This window comes from Arachis hypogaea, chromosome 4 (genome assembly GCF_003086295.3).
Source record: "Arachis hypogaea cultivar Tifrunner chromosome 4, arahy.Tifrunner.gnm2.J5K5, whole genome shotgun sequence".
Taxonomy (NCBI): domain Eukaryota; kingdom Viridiplantae; phylum Streptophyta; class Magnoliopsida; order Fabales; family Fabaceae; genus Arachis; species Arachis hypogaea.
This window is the reverse complement of record NC_092039.1, coordinates 14,595,591-14,614,227: the sequence shown is the minus strand read 5'-3', so window position 1 is coordinate 14,614,227 and position 18,637 is coordinate 14,595,591. Positions and strand designations below refer to the sequence as shown.

Below are 18,637 nucleotides of genomic sequence, written 5' to 3'. Positions count from 1 at the left end.
ATCCGATAAGGGGCTTTGAGCCCGACCCTTTTTCATTCTCATAAAACAAAACTTCAGCAGTAGTATTGATCTTTTGTAGTTTTCTCTCACTGTTGGCATTTCTTGTATTTGGCATCAATTTTGGTCTTATTTGGGAGAAGGTTAAGTCAATGATACTTGGAAGGTGGATCTGCATTCACTTAAGTAGGCTTTGATCAATAACATTGCCAAAACTCATGGCGGTGTATCCGTATTTGGCGGAGTGGGGGAGCGTACTCGTGAGAGAAATGATATTTACATGGAAATGAAAGAATCTGGAGTAATTAATGAAAAAATTATTGGAGAATCAAAAGTTGCTCTAGTGTACGGTCAAATGAATGAACCGCCTAGAGCACGTATGAGAGTTGGTTTAACTGCCCTAAACATGGCGGAATATTTCAGAGATGTTAATGAACTAGACGTGCTTCTATTTATCGACAATATCTTCCGATTCGTCTAAGCGGGATCCGAAGTGTCAGCCTTATTGGGTCGAATGCCTTCCGCTGTAGGTTATCAACCGACCCTTAGTACCGAAATGGGTTCTTTACAAGAAAGAATTACTTCTACCAAAGAAGGGTCTATAACTTCTATTCAAGCAGTTTATGTACCCACAGATGATTTGACCGACCCTGCTCCTGCTACGACATTTGCACATTTGGATGCTACGACCGTACTATCAAGAGGATTGGCTGCCAAAGGTATCTATCCAGCTGTAGATCCTTTAGATTCAACGTCAACTATGCTCCAACCTCAGATTGTTGGTGAAGAACATTATGAAACTGCGCAAAGAGTTAAACAAACTTTACAGCATTACAAAGAACTTCAGGACATTATAGCTAGCCTTGGGTTGGAAGAATTATCCGAAGAGGATCGCTTAACTGTAGCAAGAGCACGAAAAATTGAGCGTTTCTTATCACAGCCTTTTTTCGTAGTAGAAGTATTTACCAGTTCGCCAGGAAAATATGTAGGTCTAGCAGAAACAATTAGAGGGTTTAAATTGATTCTTTCTGGAGAATTAGACGGTCTTCCCGAGTAAGCCTTTTATTTGGTGGGTAATATCGATGAAGCAACTGCGAAGGCTACGAACTTAGAAATGGAGGGAAAATTGAAGAAATGACTTTAAATCTGTGTACTGACCCCCAATCAAATTGTTTGGGATTCAAAAGTGAAGGAAATTATTTTGTCCACTAATAGTGGACAAATTGGAGTATTACCAAATCATGCACCTATTGCTACAGCTGTAGATATAGGTATCTTGAGAATACGCCTTAATGACCAATGGGTAACAATGGCTCTGATGGGTGGTTTTGCTAGAATATGCAATAATAAGATCACCATTTTAGTAAAGGATACCGAGAAGAGTAGTGACATTGATCCAGAAGAAGCTAAACAAACTCTTGAAATAGCAGAAGCTAACTTGAGTAAAGCTGAAGGCAAGAGACAACTAATCGAGGCAAATCTATCACTAGCATAAATATCTTCATCAAGGCACACTCGCATTCAATTAATAAAACGTATCTTCTGCTACAGGACCTGTAGATTTAATAAACAAAAGATATATCATGTATGTATTGTGGTAATTCAGAAATGGCATAAATATTTAGAAGGACAATATATTAATATTAGCCTTAACTAATATGAAAGAGCAAAAGGTAACTTCCAACACGTAATATTCCATGATAGTTGTTTACAGAGTCAAAATGCTGGAGCCTTAAAATGAAAGATTTGTTGTGCTTCAGAGAAAAAAAGCAATACAAATAAAATTTCAATCTCAATCATTGTGTATCACTCAAGAGTATTAAGAAAAGTTTATTGTGTATCACTCAAGAGTATCAAGAAAAGTTTATTATAACCATTAAAAGGCTCACAAAATCCCTAACAGAGTAATAGATGATAATATCCAAAAATCAGCATGGATTTGGAAGCCTAGAACAAAAATTGAAATATGTTATCCTACTCACTCAGATTATAAATTTACTAGATTCACAAATATAAATAGTTCAAGCTAGAAACAATGAAGATAGTTTTTCAAAATACATGCATTTGTATCACTAACAGCATAACCTCAACATGTCAACCGCCATAGCAGAACAAGAATACAGGACATTCAACAAGAAAACGCTAAGGATTAAAGGACACAACAAAACAAAATTAACAAACTCAAGAATACACTAAACTTAGAGAAATTAACAACAATCAACAATAATTAACTCAACAAAAACAATAATCAACAATCAAGAATCAAGGAAATTAACTCAGAAAAACAACAATTAACTCGGAAAACAATAATAACAAAAAATACCTTCCAAGGCATAGAGCATAGAGGTGAGGGAGAGGGAGCACGATGGACACACGAAATGGAGCGCGGCAAAACTGGACAGAGGAGGGCTGGAGCGCGGCAGAACAGGGGCTGTACGACGAAAGAACGAGTGGTGACACGAGATGCGTTGCGACTGCAGAGACGAGCTTGAGCAGTGGGATGGCCACTGGAGCAGATGCGACGACGGCGGTGAGATAGCGGTGGACGTGAGTTTTCGGTGATGGAGAAGGCGGCGGGGGTGAGTGTGGGTAGTAGGGCTACTAAACTCTGATATTGGTTCTCCAGTGTATGCGAATTTGGGTGACGGAGGATTTTGGTTTCTCTTTCACTGGTTAACTACTAGTCTCATAATCTGTTACCAAAAAATAAAAAAAGTTCTTTTAAAACGTTATCAACAAAACTTTTTCTAAATTATTTAAAATACAATAAAAAAAATTAATAAATATTATATTTTTTATAAATAATAAAAAATATATTTAATAAACAGTTTATTTATTAAATCTAAATTTATATAACAATATTTAAATAAATATTTACAAAAAATATAAAACAAAATTAATTTTTTAATTTTTTATTTATTTTTAAAAAATATATGGTAATTCACAATAATTTTTTTAAAAAATATTTAACAAAAAATTATCAAAATTTTAAGGATGAAAGAATTTTATTTTTTAATAATGATCATAAAAATTTGCATCAAAAATTGATTTCTAAAATTGTTTTTTAGAATATATATTTAATTAATATTTACTTCTTTTTGACGTGTCTTTCAATTTTTTGGAGATTTATTTGTCGTTAATATTTTTTTATTTCTTTTTTATCAGTGATGTAAACTTTTGAATACCAACTTTTAACTAACAAAATCAAAATATCTAACTGTTTATAATGATATTCTAGTTTCGGATGTGTGGATAAAATACTTACATGAGTTTTTTATTTAAAATAGAGAACTTTACTATATGAGAGAACAATATGGTTTGCTATATGAGAAAACAATATGATCTCTACTAAAGAGAGAGAGTGTGAACAAGAGATTGGTGATGATGACGTTAAGAGAGAAGGAGAAAATAAAGGAAATGCTTTATTATAGTGATAAGAAATTAGAGACTCTTTAGTTAATAAAGTTTAAAATAAGAGTGGTTCCTTAAAAATAGGAAATTTGATTAATTAAAAAAATAAAATAATAAAATATTAGATTTAAAGACTGACTAAAGACTGATTTGTGTTGTACAAGTAGCATTTTCCTAATAAATTTAGGATTATAATTTAAAATTTAGCGCTTAAAATAAAAAAATATTTTTAAAATATTCAAAATTATACTTTAATTAATCGAAAAAAAACAAGAATAATATTAAACACATCCAAAATTATGATGCCTTTCATTAAGAACAATGCTAAGGAACCAAAAGGGTATTAGCCAAAAACCAGCCAAATACCTTTGGGTGAATTCAAAATATCTACAAGTTAATATATATGGATGTTTCTTCTGCTAAGTATCAGAATGTTTCTTTTTCATACTAAATGGATTTTTTTATATATTTTTTTGAATTTTTTCGTATTGCAAATGTGAATGTCTCAATTTCTTTAAGAATTTCATATTTTTTTAAAAAATTTATAGATATTTAATTAGTTTTACTAAAATATAACTGACTATTTCTTTTATTAAATATTAGAATGTTTTTTTTTTCATACTAAATGAATATTTTTTTATATTTCTGTAATTGTGTAGTTTGCGGTCTCTTTAATCATCAACCTCCTTACTCTTCTTCCTCGGATCCTTACTCGGAGAGCACCAGAAATACCCCGCTCTTCGAGGTGGCGAAGGAGAAGGTGAAGACGCTGAACCAGAATTCTTCATTTTCACTTTGATCTTGTTATTATTATTGTTACCCTTTTCTGCTGGTTTGAACATTGAAGACAATGAACTCTCTTCAGACCCATCGGAAGAGCCAGAACCAAATGAAATGGAGCCAAGTTTGGATTTTGACTTCAACCCATTTCTCCCATACGAAGAATCGGAAGGAGAAAAGACACACCGCTGTTGATATTTTAAATTATAATCCTAAATTTATTAGGAAAATGCTACTTGTACAACACAAATCAGTCTTTAGTCAGTCTTTAAATCTAATATTTTATTATTTTATTTTTTTAATTAATCAAATTTCCTATTTTTAAGGAACCACTCTTATTTTAAACTTTATTAACTAAAGAGTCTCTAATTTCTTATCACTATAATAAAGCATTTCCTTTATTTTCTCCTTCTCTCTTAACGTCATCATCACCAATCTCTTGTTCACACTCTCTCTCTTTAGTAGAGATCATATTGTTTTCTCATATAGCAAACCATATTGTTCTCTCATATAGTAAAGTTCTCTATTTTAAATAAAAAACTCATGTAAGTATTTTATCCACACATCCGAAACTAGAATATCATTATAAACAGTTAGATATTTTGATTTTGTTAGTTAAAAGTTGGTATTCAAAAGTTTACATCACTGATAAAAAAGAAATAAAAAAATATTAACGACAAATAAATCTCCAAAAAATTGAAAGACACGTCAAAAAGAAGTAAATATTAATTAAATATATATTCTAAAAAACAATTTTAGAAATCAATTTTTGATGCAAATTTTTATGATCATTATTAAAAAATAAAATTCTTTCATCCTTAAAATTTTGATAATTTTTTGTTAAATATTTTTTTTAAAAAATTATTGTGAATTACCATATATTTTTTAAAAATAAATAAAAAATTAAAAAATTAATTTTGTTTTATATTTTTTGTAAATATTTATTTAAATATTGTTATATAAATTTAGATTTAATAAATAAACTGTTTATTAAATATATTTTTTTATTATTTATAAAAAATATAATATTTATTAATTTTTTTATTGTATTTTAAATAATTTAGAAAAAGTTTTGTTGATAACGTTTTAAAAGAACTTTTTTTATTTTTTGGTAACAGATTATGAGACTAGTAGTTAACCAGTGAAAGAGAAACCAAAATCCTCTGTCACCCAAATTCGCATACACTGGAGAACCAATATCAGAGTTTAGTAGCCCTACTACCCACACTCACCCCCGCCGCCTTCTCCATCACCGAAAACTCACGTCCACCGCTATCTCACCGCCGTCGTCGCATCTGCTCCAGTGGCCATCCCACTGCTCAAGCTCGTCTCTGCAGTCGCAACGCGTCTCGTGTCACCACTCGTTCTTCCGTCGTACAACCCCTGTTCTGCCGCGCTCCAGCCCTCCTCTGTCCAGTTTTGCCGCGCTCCATTTCGTGTGTCCATCGTGCTCCCTCTCCCTCACCTCTATGCTTTATGCCTTGGAAGGTATTTTTTGTTATTATTGTTTTCCGAGTTAATTGTTGTTTTTCTGAGTTAATTTCCTTGATTCTTGATTGTTGATTATTGTTTTTGTTGAGTTAATTATTGTTGATTGTTGTTAATTTCTCTAAGTTTAGTGTATTCTTGAGTTTGTTAATTTTGTTTTGTTGTGTCCTTTAATCTTTAGCGTTTTCTTGTTGAATGTCCTGTATTCTTGTTCTGCTATGGCGGTTGACATGTTGAGGTTATGCTGTTAGTGATACAAATGCATATATTTTGAAAAACTATCTTCATTGTTTCTAGCTTGAACTATTTATATTTGTGAATCTAGTAAATTTATAATCTGAGTGAGTAGGATAACATATTTCAATTTTTGTTCTAGGCTTCCAAATCCATGCTGATTTTTGGATATTATCATCTATTATTCTGTTAGGGATTTTGTGAGCCTTTTAATGGTTATAATAAACTTTTCTTAATACTCTTGAGTGATACACAATGATTGAGATTGAAATTTTATTTGTATTGCTTTTTTTCTCTGAAGCACAACAAATTTTATTATGTCCTAAGAATATTTTTGTAAAATTTAACAAAGAATATTAATTATTTTTATAATATCTTTTATCAAATACAAGATTAATAAAAACTCAAATGAAGTCAGAGTATTATAAGTACTATCTGTATTACCACGTTAAAAATAAATTGATCTATCAACAATAATATTTTATAAAACAGTTAACATTGTACTATACATATTTATCAAAATACAAACAAAAGAAGTCACCACAAAAAAAATGCCAATAAAAGAAAAATAAGAATCTCTTCAAACTGCTCTTTTTAATTAAAGTACTAATTTGATTTGCTCCCTTTACTAGTTTTAAGATTATCCGTCTCTAATAAATTGACAATTTCATCTGTGTTGTTAGTATATAACTCATTAAATTATATACTAAAAAAACAAATAATATTAACGATAAAACTTAATTTTGAAAAAATTTGAAGCATAAAAATAACTTTTTTAGATGTGACAACGAATACAAATTGTAATCAATGAATAAAATAATAGATATAATAAAGTTAAAATACATCCATTCAACTCTTTTTTTTTATTTGTTGTAAATACTATTTACCGTGATTGATATGAGAATTAGCAGAGAACAAAAAATTATTGCACCTACATATATAGGCTAATGAAGATTACAAAACTAGTGTTTCTACATATGTAAAGGTTCCTAATTACGTGTGCTTTATATATGTAATTTTTAGAAGTAAATTTTTATCTTTATTTAAAAAAATCAAAATAATGTGGATTGTTTATTTTTTATTTTTATGTTTTAAGAATGTATATAAATAAATTCAAGAATATTTGTTTAAAAGTGTGGAAAAAAACCAATATTTTTATGTATTATATTTAATATTTTGAAACATATATTAATATCAAATAACTTTATGCACATTAAAAAATATATTATTATATAATAGCTAATTTTATTAAAATAATATTATATATAATATTTTAAATAAAATACTTAATTACAAATATTTGGATAAAAAATTACAGAGAGGGAACAAAAAAAATTTTAAGTACTTTATTTCTGGTTGAATCAAAATCACTCTTGTCGATCTCAGGGTCCAAATCTCCAACGTACAATAATGTCATAATATCACATTCGCAGCACCTGCTGTCCAACTGCGAAAGAGCGGTTGCGATGCGATTTTGTAATGGATGCGGGTTCGTCGGTACCTTCTCCTTCTCTTTCTGTCATATTTTTTTCTCTGCTTCGTTCTGTCTTTCATCTCGATGTCAACAACCGTCTCCCCCACCCTTCCTCCTCCGCTGCATGCGCCCTCTTTATTGTCATTCTCAAGAAACGCATTGAAGCTTGTTATTGTCAGATCTAATTCCTCCTCGTTGACAACCAGCGTCTCGCTGCATATCTGTCTTTGATCATCTCTTCTCATTTCTTAAATTTTTTTTAATAAAAAAGGTAAAGAAACAAACATATATACGAGGATGAGTAGAGAATGATTTTAGAAGTGATAGACAGTTGGAAGTTTAGAACTCAATTATTTTAAATTTGAACTTCATTAAACTCCGGCTCAATACTCTTCTATGTTACATAATTCCATTAAACTCCCGTCCAATACTTTTCTATGTTATAAAAACTTAGTTTTTATTATTTTATTAATTTTTGTTGCTTTACCACTTGTCAAACATTTAGTCTATACATTTGTTATTGTATGAGACTCAACACTTGCCAAGCAAAGACCACAACTATATTCTCATTATATATTAATAGATAGATTTTTACATGCGTTGTAATAGTTGCTAGATCTTGTTTGGATGAGTCAGGTCTTCGGCCATTCTCTAGCCCAGGAAAAAAATGGCATATGATATTCACATCTAAAAATTTATTATTTTTTGTCATTATTTTTTTTATTAATTCAATTCGTTTAGTTTAATAATTTAATAATATATTTTTAACTCATTTTTTAAATATTAATAACTTACAAAAATAATAAATTCTAATAGTATTCTATCATTTCTCTTTTAATTAAATATAAAACATTCTCGCAACTAAACCTAAAATCAATCTATGCCTCTACTCTTTTAAAACTATTTCTTTCTTGTGTTCACTAAAACCTTTTGCCTGTGCTTTTTCAAATTAGAACAAACTTTTCTTTTCTCATGCTCCAAACCAACCTTATCTTCGGTCTTTATATAGCCTCTTTTTCAATTATTTTTCAATCTTTTCATAATTTTAATATTGAATTGTATTAAACCACTCTTCCACTTTAGTCCATGACAAAAATAAAGACGTCTCACGGTCCACAAATTCAGCCTAACAGAATACACAAATTCAATTTTAATTTTAGTCTTTATCTTATCTTATAGTTATCTTTATCTTTATATCTATCTTATCTTTATTTTCTTTTATCTTTCATAGGCCAATACTCTATATATACTTAGTTTTACCTTCATAATTTACAATTCAATGCAATCAGTCAACAATCAATAAAAGTTTTTTTCTCGTCTTTTCCTATTCTTTCACAATTTTATCATGGTATCAGAGCTCCTCTTGAGCTCTGCTGACATCCATGGATCAAGGAGAAAGGGCACACAAGCAACTTCATCTGGAGCCTCTTTTGGACCTTTCGTCAGCCCAACACTTTTCTTTCATGGCACTTCCTTTCAATGAAGAAGCTCGTCCTTCAAACCAACCTGAACTTTTGTCAAGTCCAACTACTCATTATCTTTGTTCTTTTAATACTTTTTCTACGGTTAACAATTCTTCAAATTGAGATTCATTCTTGAATACTTGGATCATTGATTCTGGTACCACAGATCACATTGCATCAAATTTGTCTTGGTTTATTTCTTACACACAAATTTCTCCTATTATTGTTCATTTACCAAATGGTTCTCGAACTACTATTTCTTATAAAGGTATTGTTCAATTTTCACCATTCTTGGTTCTTCATGATGTTCTTTATTTACCTCATTTCAACTTTAATATTATTTCTGTTTCAAAAATTACTCCAGCACTCATATGTGAACTCACTTTTTTATTTTCTTCTTGCACTCTACAGAGCAACAATTTGGGGACGATTGATTTGGCCAGAATGAGAGAAGGATATGTCTTTGAACCCAATTTCGGTAAAAATTCATCCATTACACACTCCATAAATTCCATCCAATCTCCACCCATTACACCTTCCAATATATGGCATTTTCGTTTAGGACACCTTTCTGGGCAAAGAATTAATCATTTACATAAACAATTTCCTTTTATCTCTATGCATCATGACGAGGCTTGTGACATTTGTCATCTTTCTAAGCAAAAAAAAAACTTTCATTTTCTCAAAGTTTTAACAAAACCAATGCAAGTTTTGATTTATTACACTTTAAAGTTGGGGTCCGTTTCGACAAAATTCTATTCATAATCATAAATATTTTTTTACTATTGTTGATGATTTAGTCGCTTTACATGGGTTACTTTATTAAAATCAAAAGGAGAAGTGCAAAATCAAATAAAAAATTTTATTACTTTAATTGAAACACAATTCAACTCCAAAGTCAAAACTATTCGTTCCGATAATGGACCGGAATTTATTTTACCTGATTTTTATGCTTCAAAAGGCATTATTCATCAATGTAGTTGTGTTGAAACTCCTCAACAAAATGGAAGGGTAGAACGCAAGCATCAACATATTTTGAATATAGCTCGTGCTCTTATGTTTCAATCTAATTTACCATCATCTTTTTGGTCTTATGCTGTTAGACATGCTGTTTATTTACTTAACAGAGTTCCATCATCCGCAATTAATTTTAAATCACCATTTGAGATTTTATTCAATCATCCACCAAATTATCATGACCTTAAAGTTTTTGGATGCTTATGTTTTGTTTCTATCCTAATGGTAAACAGATCAAAATTTGATCCAAGAGCCAAAAAGGCTGTATTTATTGGCTTTCAACAAGGTTTTAAAGGATATATTGTTTATGTTTTAGAAGATAAAAGAATTGAGATTTCTAGAAACGTGATTTTTTATGAAATGATCTTGCCCTTAGTCACAAAAAATGTCCAATTTCATACACTCAACCCAACATTGCCAAATACACCTTCTCAAAAACAAGATTCAGTTAGTCTTACAGTTGAACCCTCACCTATACCCATTGACCAAACTCCACCTAGTTCTTTATTTTCTCCAATAACCTCTCCTTCTTCCTCACTATCGTTTTCTAACCAAGTTGAACTCATGACCACCGAATCACTTTCAACACTAGACACCAGTCCACAATCATCTTCTTCACCACCTGAGCAACCCCCGACCGGCCTCGCCGACCTCCAGCATATCTCTCTGATTACTTGTGTAATTCCTCTCTCATATCTACAAATCAATCTCCCTCAAAGTGCAAGTATACTTTATCTTCAGTCATGTCTTTTTCTTCTCTTTTATCTTCATATAAAAAGTTTTTTTATCTCTACATTCTGACGTTGAGTCAAAGTCTTTTAAGGATGCCAATCAACACTCTAATTGGCGTAGTGCTATGAAAGATGAGTTGGATGCTCATGAGCAGAACAAAACTTGGCGTCTTGTTGATTGCCCTGCAGGGGTTAAGCCGGTTGGCTGTAAATGGGTCTATCGCATCAAACGCAAGCCTGATGGTTCAGTTGATCGATATAAAGCACGCCTTGTGGCTAAAGGGTTCACTCAAACTGAAGGTGTTGATTTCTTGGAAACTTTCTCCCCTATTGTCAAGCCTGCCACCATCAGATTAGTTTTGGCATTGGTCTCTATGAAGCATTGGCCCATACATCAGTTGGATGTCAATAATGCTTTCTTACATGGGGATCTTTCTAAGGATGTTTATATGACTCTGCCACCCGGATTTTCATCTCCTCAACCGAATCAATGCTGTAAGTTACTAAAGTCACTTTATGGTTTACGACAATCTAGTCGTATGTGGTATGACAAACTTTCTCATCTTTTGCTATCTCATGGATATCAGCAGACCTCATCTGATTATAGTTTATTTGTTAAATTCATTGGTGATCAAATTTCTATCCTTTTAGTCTATGTTGGCGACATTGTTCTCAGTGGTAATTCCATTTCTGAACTTGCTGCCATTAAGTCTATTTTGCATCAACACTTCCGAATTAAGGACTTGGGCCCATTAAAATATTTTTTGGGTATTGAGGTTGCTCAATCAGAGAAGGAAATTTGCTTATCTCAGAGAAAATATTGTCTTGATCTTTTGGAGGATTCTGGTTTATTAGGTGCTAAACCTGCCTCTGTTCCAATAGATAGTACCACAAGACTATATCAAGACAAAAGTCCCCTGCTATCCGACCCTTTTGTATATCACCATTTGGTTGGTCGTCTTATCTATCTCACCACTACTCGACCGGACATCATGTATGTCACTCAACAATTAAGTCAATTCATGGCATCTCCTACTGAATCTCATCTTCAAGCTGCCAAGCATGTGTTACAATATCTGAAAACTAGTCCCGGTAAAGGACTTTTCTTTCCAAGGGAATCAGAAATCCAGCTTCTCGGTTTCAGTGACTCTGATTGGGCCGGATGTCCTGACACTCGACGATCTTTAACAGGTTATTGTTTCTTCTTAGGCAGTTCTTTAGTCTCTTGGAAGACCAAGAAACAAACAAGCCCGCTCATCCACGAAAGCAGAATATCGTGCACTTACCAACATAACTTGTGAACTTCAATAGATACTAAATGTGTTACAATTTTTATGCATCTCTCCTATCCGCTCACCAGTTTTATATTGTGATAATCAGACTGCTCTTCATATTGCTGTTAACTCGGTTTTTCATGAACGGACCAAACATTTAGAGGTTGATTGTCACTTGGTTCGACAAAAAGCTCAAGTTGGAGTGATGAAACTTCTCCCAATTTCCTCTTCTGGGCAACTAGTTGACATCTTCACCAAGCATTTGTCTCCTCAACCCTTCCATCTTAATTTGAATAAGCTTAGTGTTCTTGACATCTTTCATCCTCCAGCTTGCGGGAGTGTATTAAACCACTCTTCCACCTTAGCCCATGACAAAAATAAAGACGTCTCACGGTCCACAAATTCAGCCCAACAGAATACACAAATTCAATTGTAATTTTAGTCTTTATCTTATCTTATAGTTATCTTTATCTTTATCTCTATCTTATCTTTATTTACTTTTATCTTTCATAGGCCAATACTTTATATATACTTAGTTTTACCTTCATAATTTACAATTCAATTCAATCACTCAACAATCAATAAAAGTTCTTTTCTCGTCTTTTCCTATTCTTTCACAATTTTATCAAATTATGACTACTTTTCAGAAGTTTTCAATAATTTTACCTATGAAAATTTTACTCTTTTCAGCTAGATTCATGCTACTTGCACACAGGAGCAGAAACATACAGGTGAGCTTGTGAACCATGCGAAAGAAGGCGACACATATGAAAACTATCGATAGTATGATATGAAAAAGCTTGGAACGAGAACATGTCTCATGTGTTACTATTAGCGATTCAGAAAATGTTCCATTCCTGTGTAAAAGTTGGAAATCATCTACACATGTAAAAGTGTGTTATTAGTATCAGGTTATAATAAGTATGTATACACAGTGTTATAACTAAGAGATTAAACTTACTAACCATTAAATTTCATATAACCAAGATTAACTATCATCATAGACTTTTTGAGCTTTGTTTTTTTTGCCTAGATATAATAATTATGGTGTAAAGGCTGCTGAAGGCTGCAACGGTGAGATTAATAGGAAAACACTGCAAAATATTATGATGTGTTATTAGTGAATTTTATTCATTCCTCTCACATACTGATTACAAACAGCACAGTCATACAAGTATAGATAATTTTCAACCCTCTATACCATAGCATGCACTACTTGTGAATGAACTTACGTCCAGTTTGGGTAAATAACTTAAATAAGTTCTTTTAGAAAATGAGCTTAAAATATAAGAACTTTTATTAAAAGCAGCTTATAAATAAGTTATTTTGTGTTTGGTTTTTTAGTTATAAAAGTACTTATTTTAAAGTTGTAGCGTTTGGATAAATAACGCAAAAGATAAATTTTTTTTATAAAGGAGAATGAATATTAAAATAACCATGATAACAAATATTTTCCAATATTAAATGTTGATTTTACATAACCTAATCATTAATATTGTGTATGATATAGTAGGTAAAAATAAAAAATAAATATAAAATGTGTGTCAATGTATATTTTATTGTTGTTTTTTATTTTTTATTTTTACTCCTATTAGAACTCTCTTCTCCTTTATTGAGGTCAAGAACTTGTTATAATTAACTATGAAAATAATAATAAGTTATAAAATTACATATGAAAAAAAATTAAAACTGAAATTTCATACCACACTTGAATACAAATTTAATAATAAAAAATAGTGATAAAATGATAAAAAAATACTTAGAAGGAATATATGCAGTAAGTTGTTCAGATGTAATATTGTCTGAAAATGTGGTGGAGGATCAATACTTCCATCTGAAAATGGTGAGACTTGGAACATTGCGTGAAAATGATAGTGGAAGGCCAGTGCTTCTAGCAGACCTTGTGTGAAAATGGTAATGAAGGGTCAGTATTTTTCATAGAGTTAAGAAGGAAAGTAGATTTTTTTATTTTAAAATTAATTTTTTAAGTAAGTGGTAGAATGACTTCTCGAGAAGCAAGAAGTCATGTATTTCTACTTCTTCAAAAAGCTGCAAATTAACTTTTCGAAAAATTAAAAGCTTTTTTTAAAATAGTGCCAAACACATAGATTGTGACTTTTTATAATCCAAAAGTAAAAAAAAAGTAGCTTTTTCTACTTCCTAAACGGGCTCTTAATATTTTTCTATTTTAGAATTACTTTACAATTTGATATTTAATAATTACAACATACAAAGTACATTGTATATTTAAATGAAAAGATATAGAGGATCAAATAATAGTATAGAAAAGTTTTCAAATGATCCAGTCACTTTAACTGGCACATTGTTGTTCCATGCTGCAGTACCGTAGAGATATATAATTAAAGATGTTGACGGTTTAGATTTATGGGAATTATTATGGGCTAGAAACAAAGTAGAATGGTGTAAGGTGTTTCTTAAACCTGTTCAAAGGGTGACCTAAAAAGCAGCAGGGGTATTGGCGTTGATGCTAAATGCTAGGTGTCCCGTGTTGTCAATTTAAGAAGTCACAACTGCGAACTCAGCTCACATATGGAGCTGTTGGAGTGACTTGGGTTTTTTCTGGACTAAAAGGCATGGGCCTTTGAATTTTTTTGACAAGTGTTGGCATTGATTGGGCTATGTAAGATTTAAGTATTTATGGTTATATTATTACTAATGTTTTGGAGCAAAGAAACCCTATGCATATAAACGCACGGTCACCCCCTTATCGACTCACTTGTTCATCCAACCCCATTGTTGAATAAGAAAGCAACCCTGTAAAGCCTACCATGTTTATATCCAAAGGCAGAAAAGGCGAGTTGTTGTTCCAGGGTCGTATTGACGGTGAAAGTTAATGAGCTACTCAAGTGACGGTAGGGGCAATGACATATAAACTCTCCCCACCTCAAGGACCGGGGGTTGTTTCGTCTTCAGCAGCTGCCAGAAAAAATACAGCAGAAAGGGAGGGGCTGACCTTCGGAAGGGTGACCAACAACCGCAACGACGTTCACGCGGAATGAGTTTCTGCCAACCTTCAGCGAGAAACGGATCCTCCCGGTGTGAGAAGTCAGCTATGACGGCAACACAACCAGGAAACCGAGTCAGATAGGGCGGCTGGTGGCAACTTACCCCGAGAGGATGACATCGGAGGAAGGCCAAGTGTAGGCGCGCTTCCCGTCTTCGGGCTGGCATTTCAAGGAAGCGGAGATGGAGGGGGAGCGTTGAACAGAGTTACAGTGACACTGCCGAAGACCCATGCAAAAGCTCCGATACAGGGGACGAACTTAGATCTAATCAGTACAGCCGATGCACTTCTTAATTCAGCTGGCTGAGTTGCAACTTGGCTAAATTTTTGCTTTGAGCTTATATCTGTACACTGTCCCTGTGGTCATTTTTTACTTTATTCGAGGGACATTCACGATATTTCATAACATGCTACACGACAAAAAAACAACTGATAACTTATCCGTACATGGATCAGCAGAGTTCCAATAAAGTGACTGGATCATTTTAAAACTTTCCAATAGTATAATCAACTACTCTCAACTAATAAAAAAAAAATCAATTAAAAAACAAAAAAAAATAGAACCCAGAGAGTTAATAATAATAAAAAATTGTTAGAGAATCATTAAAATTTATTGTTTTTATCTATAGTTAACTATCAATATTTAAAATATAAGATAAAATATAATATTAGATTATTAGACTAAAAAAATTAGATTAAAAAATTGAATTGATGACTAAATAATAATAAAAAATAATAAATTTTGATGACCCTTAATATTTTTCAATAACAAATACAATATTGTAAAAGAAAAATTATCTGAAAAATTGCAACAATATTTCTAAATAAAAAACAAAAAGCGAATACGAGTATTAAATGTTAGTAACTAATAACATCATTTTTGTAGACCAAAAATAATTAAAAAAATATAAAAAATTTTGCAATAACATCTTTACATAAAAATAATATTATAAATTTTTAGATGATTTGATATATTTGATTAAATATATTTAATTGAATTCTCTACCTATACTATATTTTATGTGAAGATATCAATACCTGAATATTTCAAAAAAAAAAAAAAAATGGCAGCCGAGCAGGGGAAGTGTTCTCTGTCTTTAAAATGCTGACTTTCCCTTAAGCTCGTTGATTACAATAACTACAACAAAAGCTCGTTGTTATTTATTTATTTATTTTAAAAAAAAATTGTTATATTTATTTTTTTAATTTAGTTATATTTTTTTTCTAACAGAATCTAAAATCTTGATTCTAGTTAGTTTATCTTATTTTAAATTTAAAATCAATTTAGTAATTAGTATAAATAAATAACATTACCTGAAGGGAGAGCTCAGTCTCTGGGAGTCGACGCCGAGTTGTTATCTTTGGTGCCGACCTTTGAGCTTTTGTGGAAGTCCGAGCTTTTCTCCAAGGAGATGTCCAATTGCGCAGAGCGTGAGCAAGGAACAAGGGGGAGTGTACCTGCAAAGGCACTCCGAAGATTAAGTCAGTATTGAGAATTCAATGTCCCATTTGAAGATAAAATATCATACCTTTATAGGTGAGATAAAATAGGTCGGTTACGTTTCTATTGATCATCTGAATTGAAGAGCAATTAATAGGTTTTAACAAGTGATAATGTCTTATTGTAACGTATAATGCCGAGTTATAATGTAAAGTGCCGAGTTATGGTGCATAATGCCGAGTTATTGTATATAATGCCGAATTATGACATCGGATTTGTAACGGTCAGTTATATTTTTTTTTTCTCTAACAGAATCTAAAATCTTGATTCTAGTTAGTTTATCTTATTTTAAATTTAAAATCAATTTAGTAATTAGTATAAATAAATAACATTATTCTTCTGTATACAACAACAACTTTTAATAAAAATTAAATCTCAGATTCAAAAGCACAAGACTGACAATGGACGCCATTAATTCAGTGTTCGAACCTCTCAGAGAGTTTTCCAAGGACAGCGTAAGGCTCGTCAAGCGCTGTCATAAACCCGATCACAAAGAATATTTCAAGGTTGCTGTTCATACTGCAATCGGAATTACGGTTATGGGATTCGTTGGCTTCTTCGTCAAGCTCATCTTCATTCCTATTAACAACATCATCGTCGGATCTGGTTAGGATGATGATAGCCACAATCACACAAGGAGAGTTTTCAAGCAAATGGTAGCAGGAGTTGTTCCCACATCAACTTTTTATTAATCATAGTTCTGCTGTATATCACTTTCTATTTTTCCATCCTTCGTATCTTTGGAAATATTACAGTTTTAATTTAAATTTATTATTTTTTTTTACATGTGTTAGAAGAGTTGGCACCGTTTAATTTAGCGCTGATGAAGGGAAAATACAAAATAGTTGATTGATTTACATATAACATTAATATTAGTGTTATGCTTTTTTGTTTTTTTTGTTTTCACGTTCTGAAGCTGAAAGTTTAATTTGATAGACAAAATGGTCCGTTACATATTTAACAAAAAAATATTAAATTTTTAGTGTTATTTTAACTTGTTATCTTATTTTTTTTTTAGAAAAAAAAATTTAGTATGTTTATTTTTTTCTAAATTAGTTATGCTTATTTTTTTTAATGGAATTATTGTGATTCTGGTTATTTTATCTTATTTTAAAATTTAAATTAATTTAGTAATTAGTATAAATAAATAGCATTATTTTTCTATATACAACAAAATAACATATAATAAAAATTCTTCATCTTTATTTTTTCATTTTTTTATAGTTTTATTAATGATTGCTATGTCTCGGAAGATGGTTGCTTCCCCCTTAACTTGTATGCTTTTGTGGAGGCTTCAAAGTTTGCAAAGCTTTGGGTACCTTTCTGTAAGAAGTACAATGTAAAAACTAGAGTACCCTTTCGTTACTTCGATTGTAATCATAATGAGGCCCCTGCACCCAACAATAGCCCAGAATTCATGTATATCAATGTCAATTTATGTATGAATTTGAAGTCTTGTCTTTAATTTATGCAGGATGGGTATGAGCATCTTTCCAGTCAAATTCAAAATGCGACAAAGAAATCAATCATGCTCGACCAAGAATTTCACGTATTCTCAACGACACAGCTGAATAACCATCCAACCATAATCTGCATGAAGTACTAGCTATATGAGACGTATGAGGAAGTATAAAAAAAATTAACTTTTCATTAGTCAATATTAATAAATTTAATTCAACTAGGTATTGTTTTAAAATGGTATAATATTCAATTTTTTATTATAATTTAAAAAAAAATACTTCTAAAAATTGTGAATAAATTTAGTATCTTTTTAAAATTAAATACATATTTAAAATATAAACAAATAAAATTAAAATTTAAAAATTAAAATTTAAATTTCTATTTCAAATTTAATATATTTAATTATTAATATATTATAATTTAAATACACATCTAAAAATCAAATTATTCACAATTCAAAATTTTAATTTTAAAATTCTAAAATAAACCTTAAACTATCTAATTATTAACTAAACATGTTCAAAACTCTCATAGAAGTAGAGAATTCGCATTTATCCCACATCCAAAATTCAGAGGATCACATCCAAAACTCAATGGCGCACTTTGAAAACCAAAGAAGTCATCCTCTGTTCGTCCGCGCCACCGTCCTCCTCGGCCCTCATCCTCGACGCTGCCTTCCTCCACCTCGGCTCATCCACAACGTTGCGTTCCTCTCCTTCCAAGCTCATCTTCATCACCACTGTCACCGGTCTCTGCCCGCACTCTCTTCCTCCCGCGTCAG

General features: G+C 31.4%; 1 protein-coding gene across 1 annotated transcript; it reads left to right on the top strand.

The window, feature by feature from the left end:
- The first annotated feature begins 16,796 nt into the window (after positions 1–16,796).
- LOC112796361 (protein transport protein Sec61 subunit gamma-like) lies at positions 16,797–17,479 on the top strand. Its single transcript, XM_072234657.1, has one exon. The coding sequence runs from the start codon at positions 16,797–16,799 to the stop codon at positions 17,004–17,006; it is 210 nt and encodes a 69-aa protein (XP_072090758.1). The 3' UTR covers positions 17,007–17,479.
- The last annotated feature ends 1,158 nt before the right edge of the window (positions 17,480–18,637 follow it).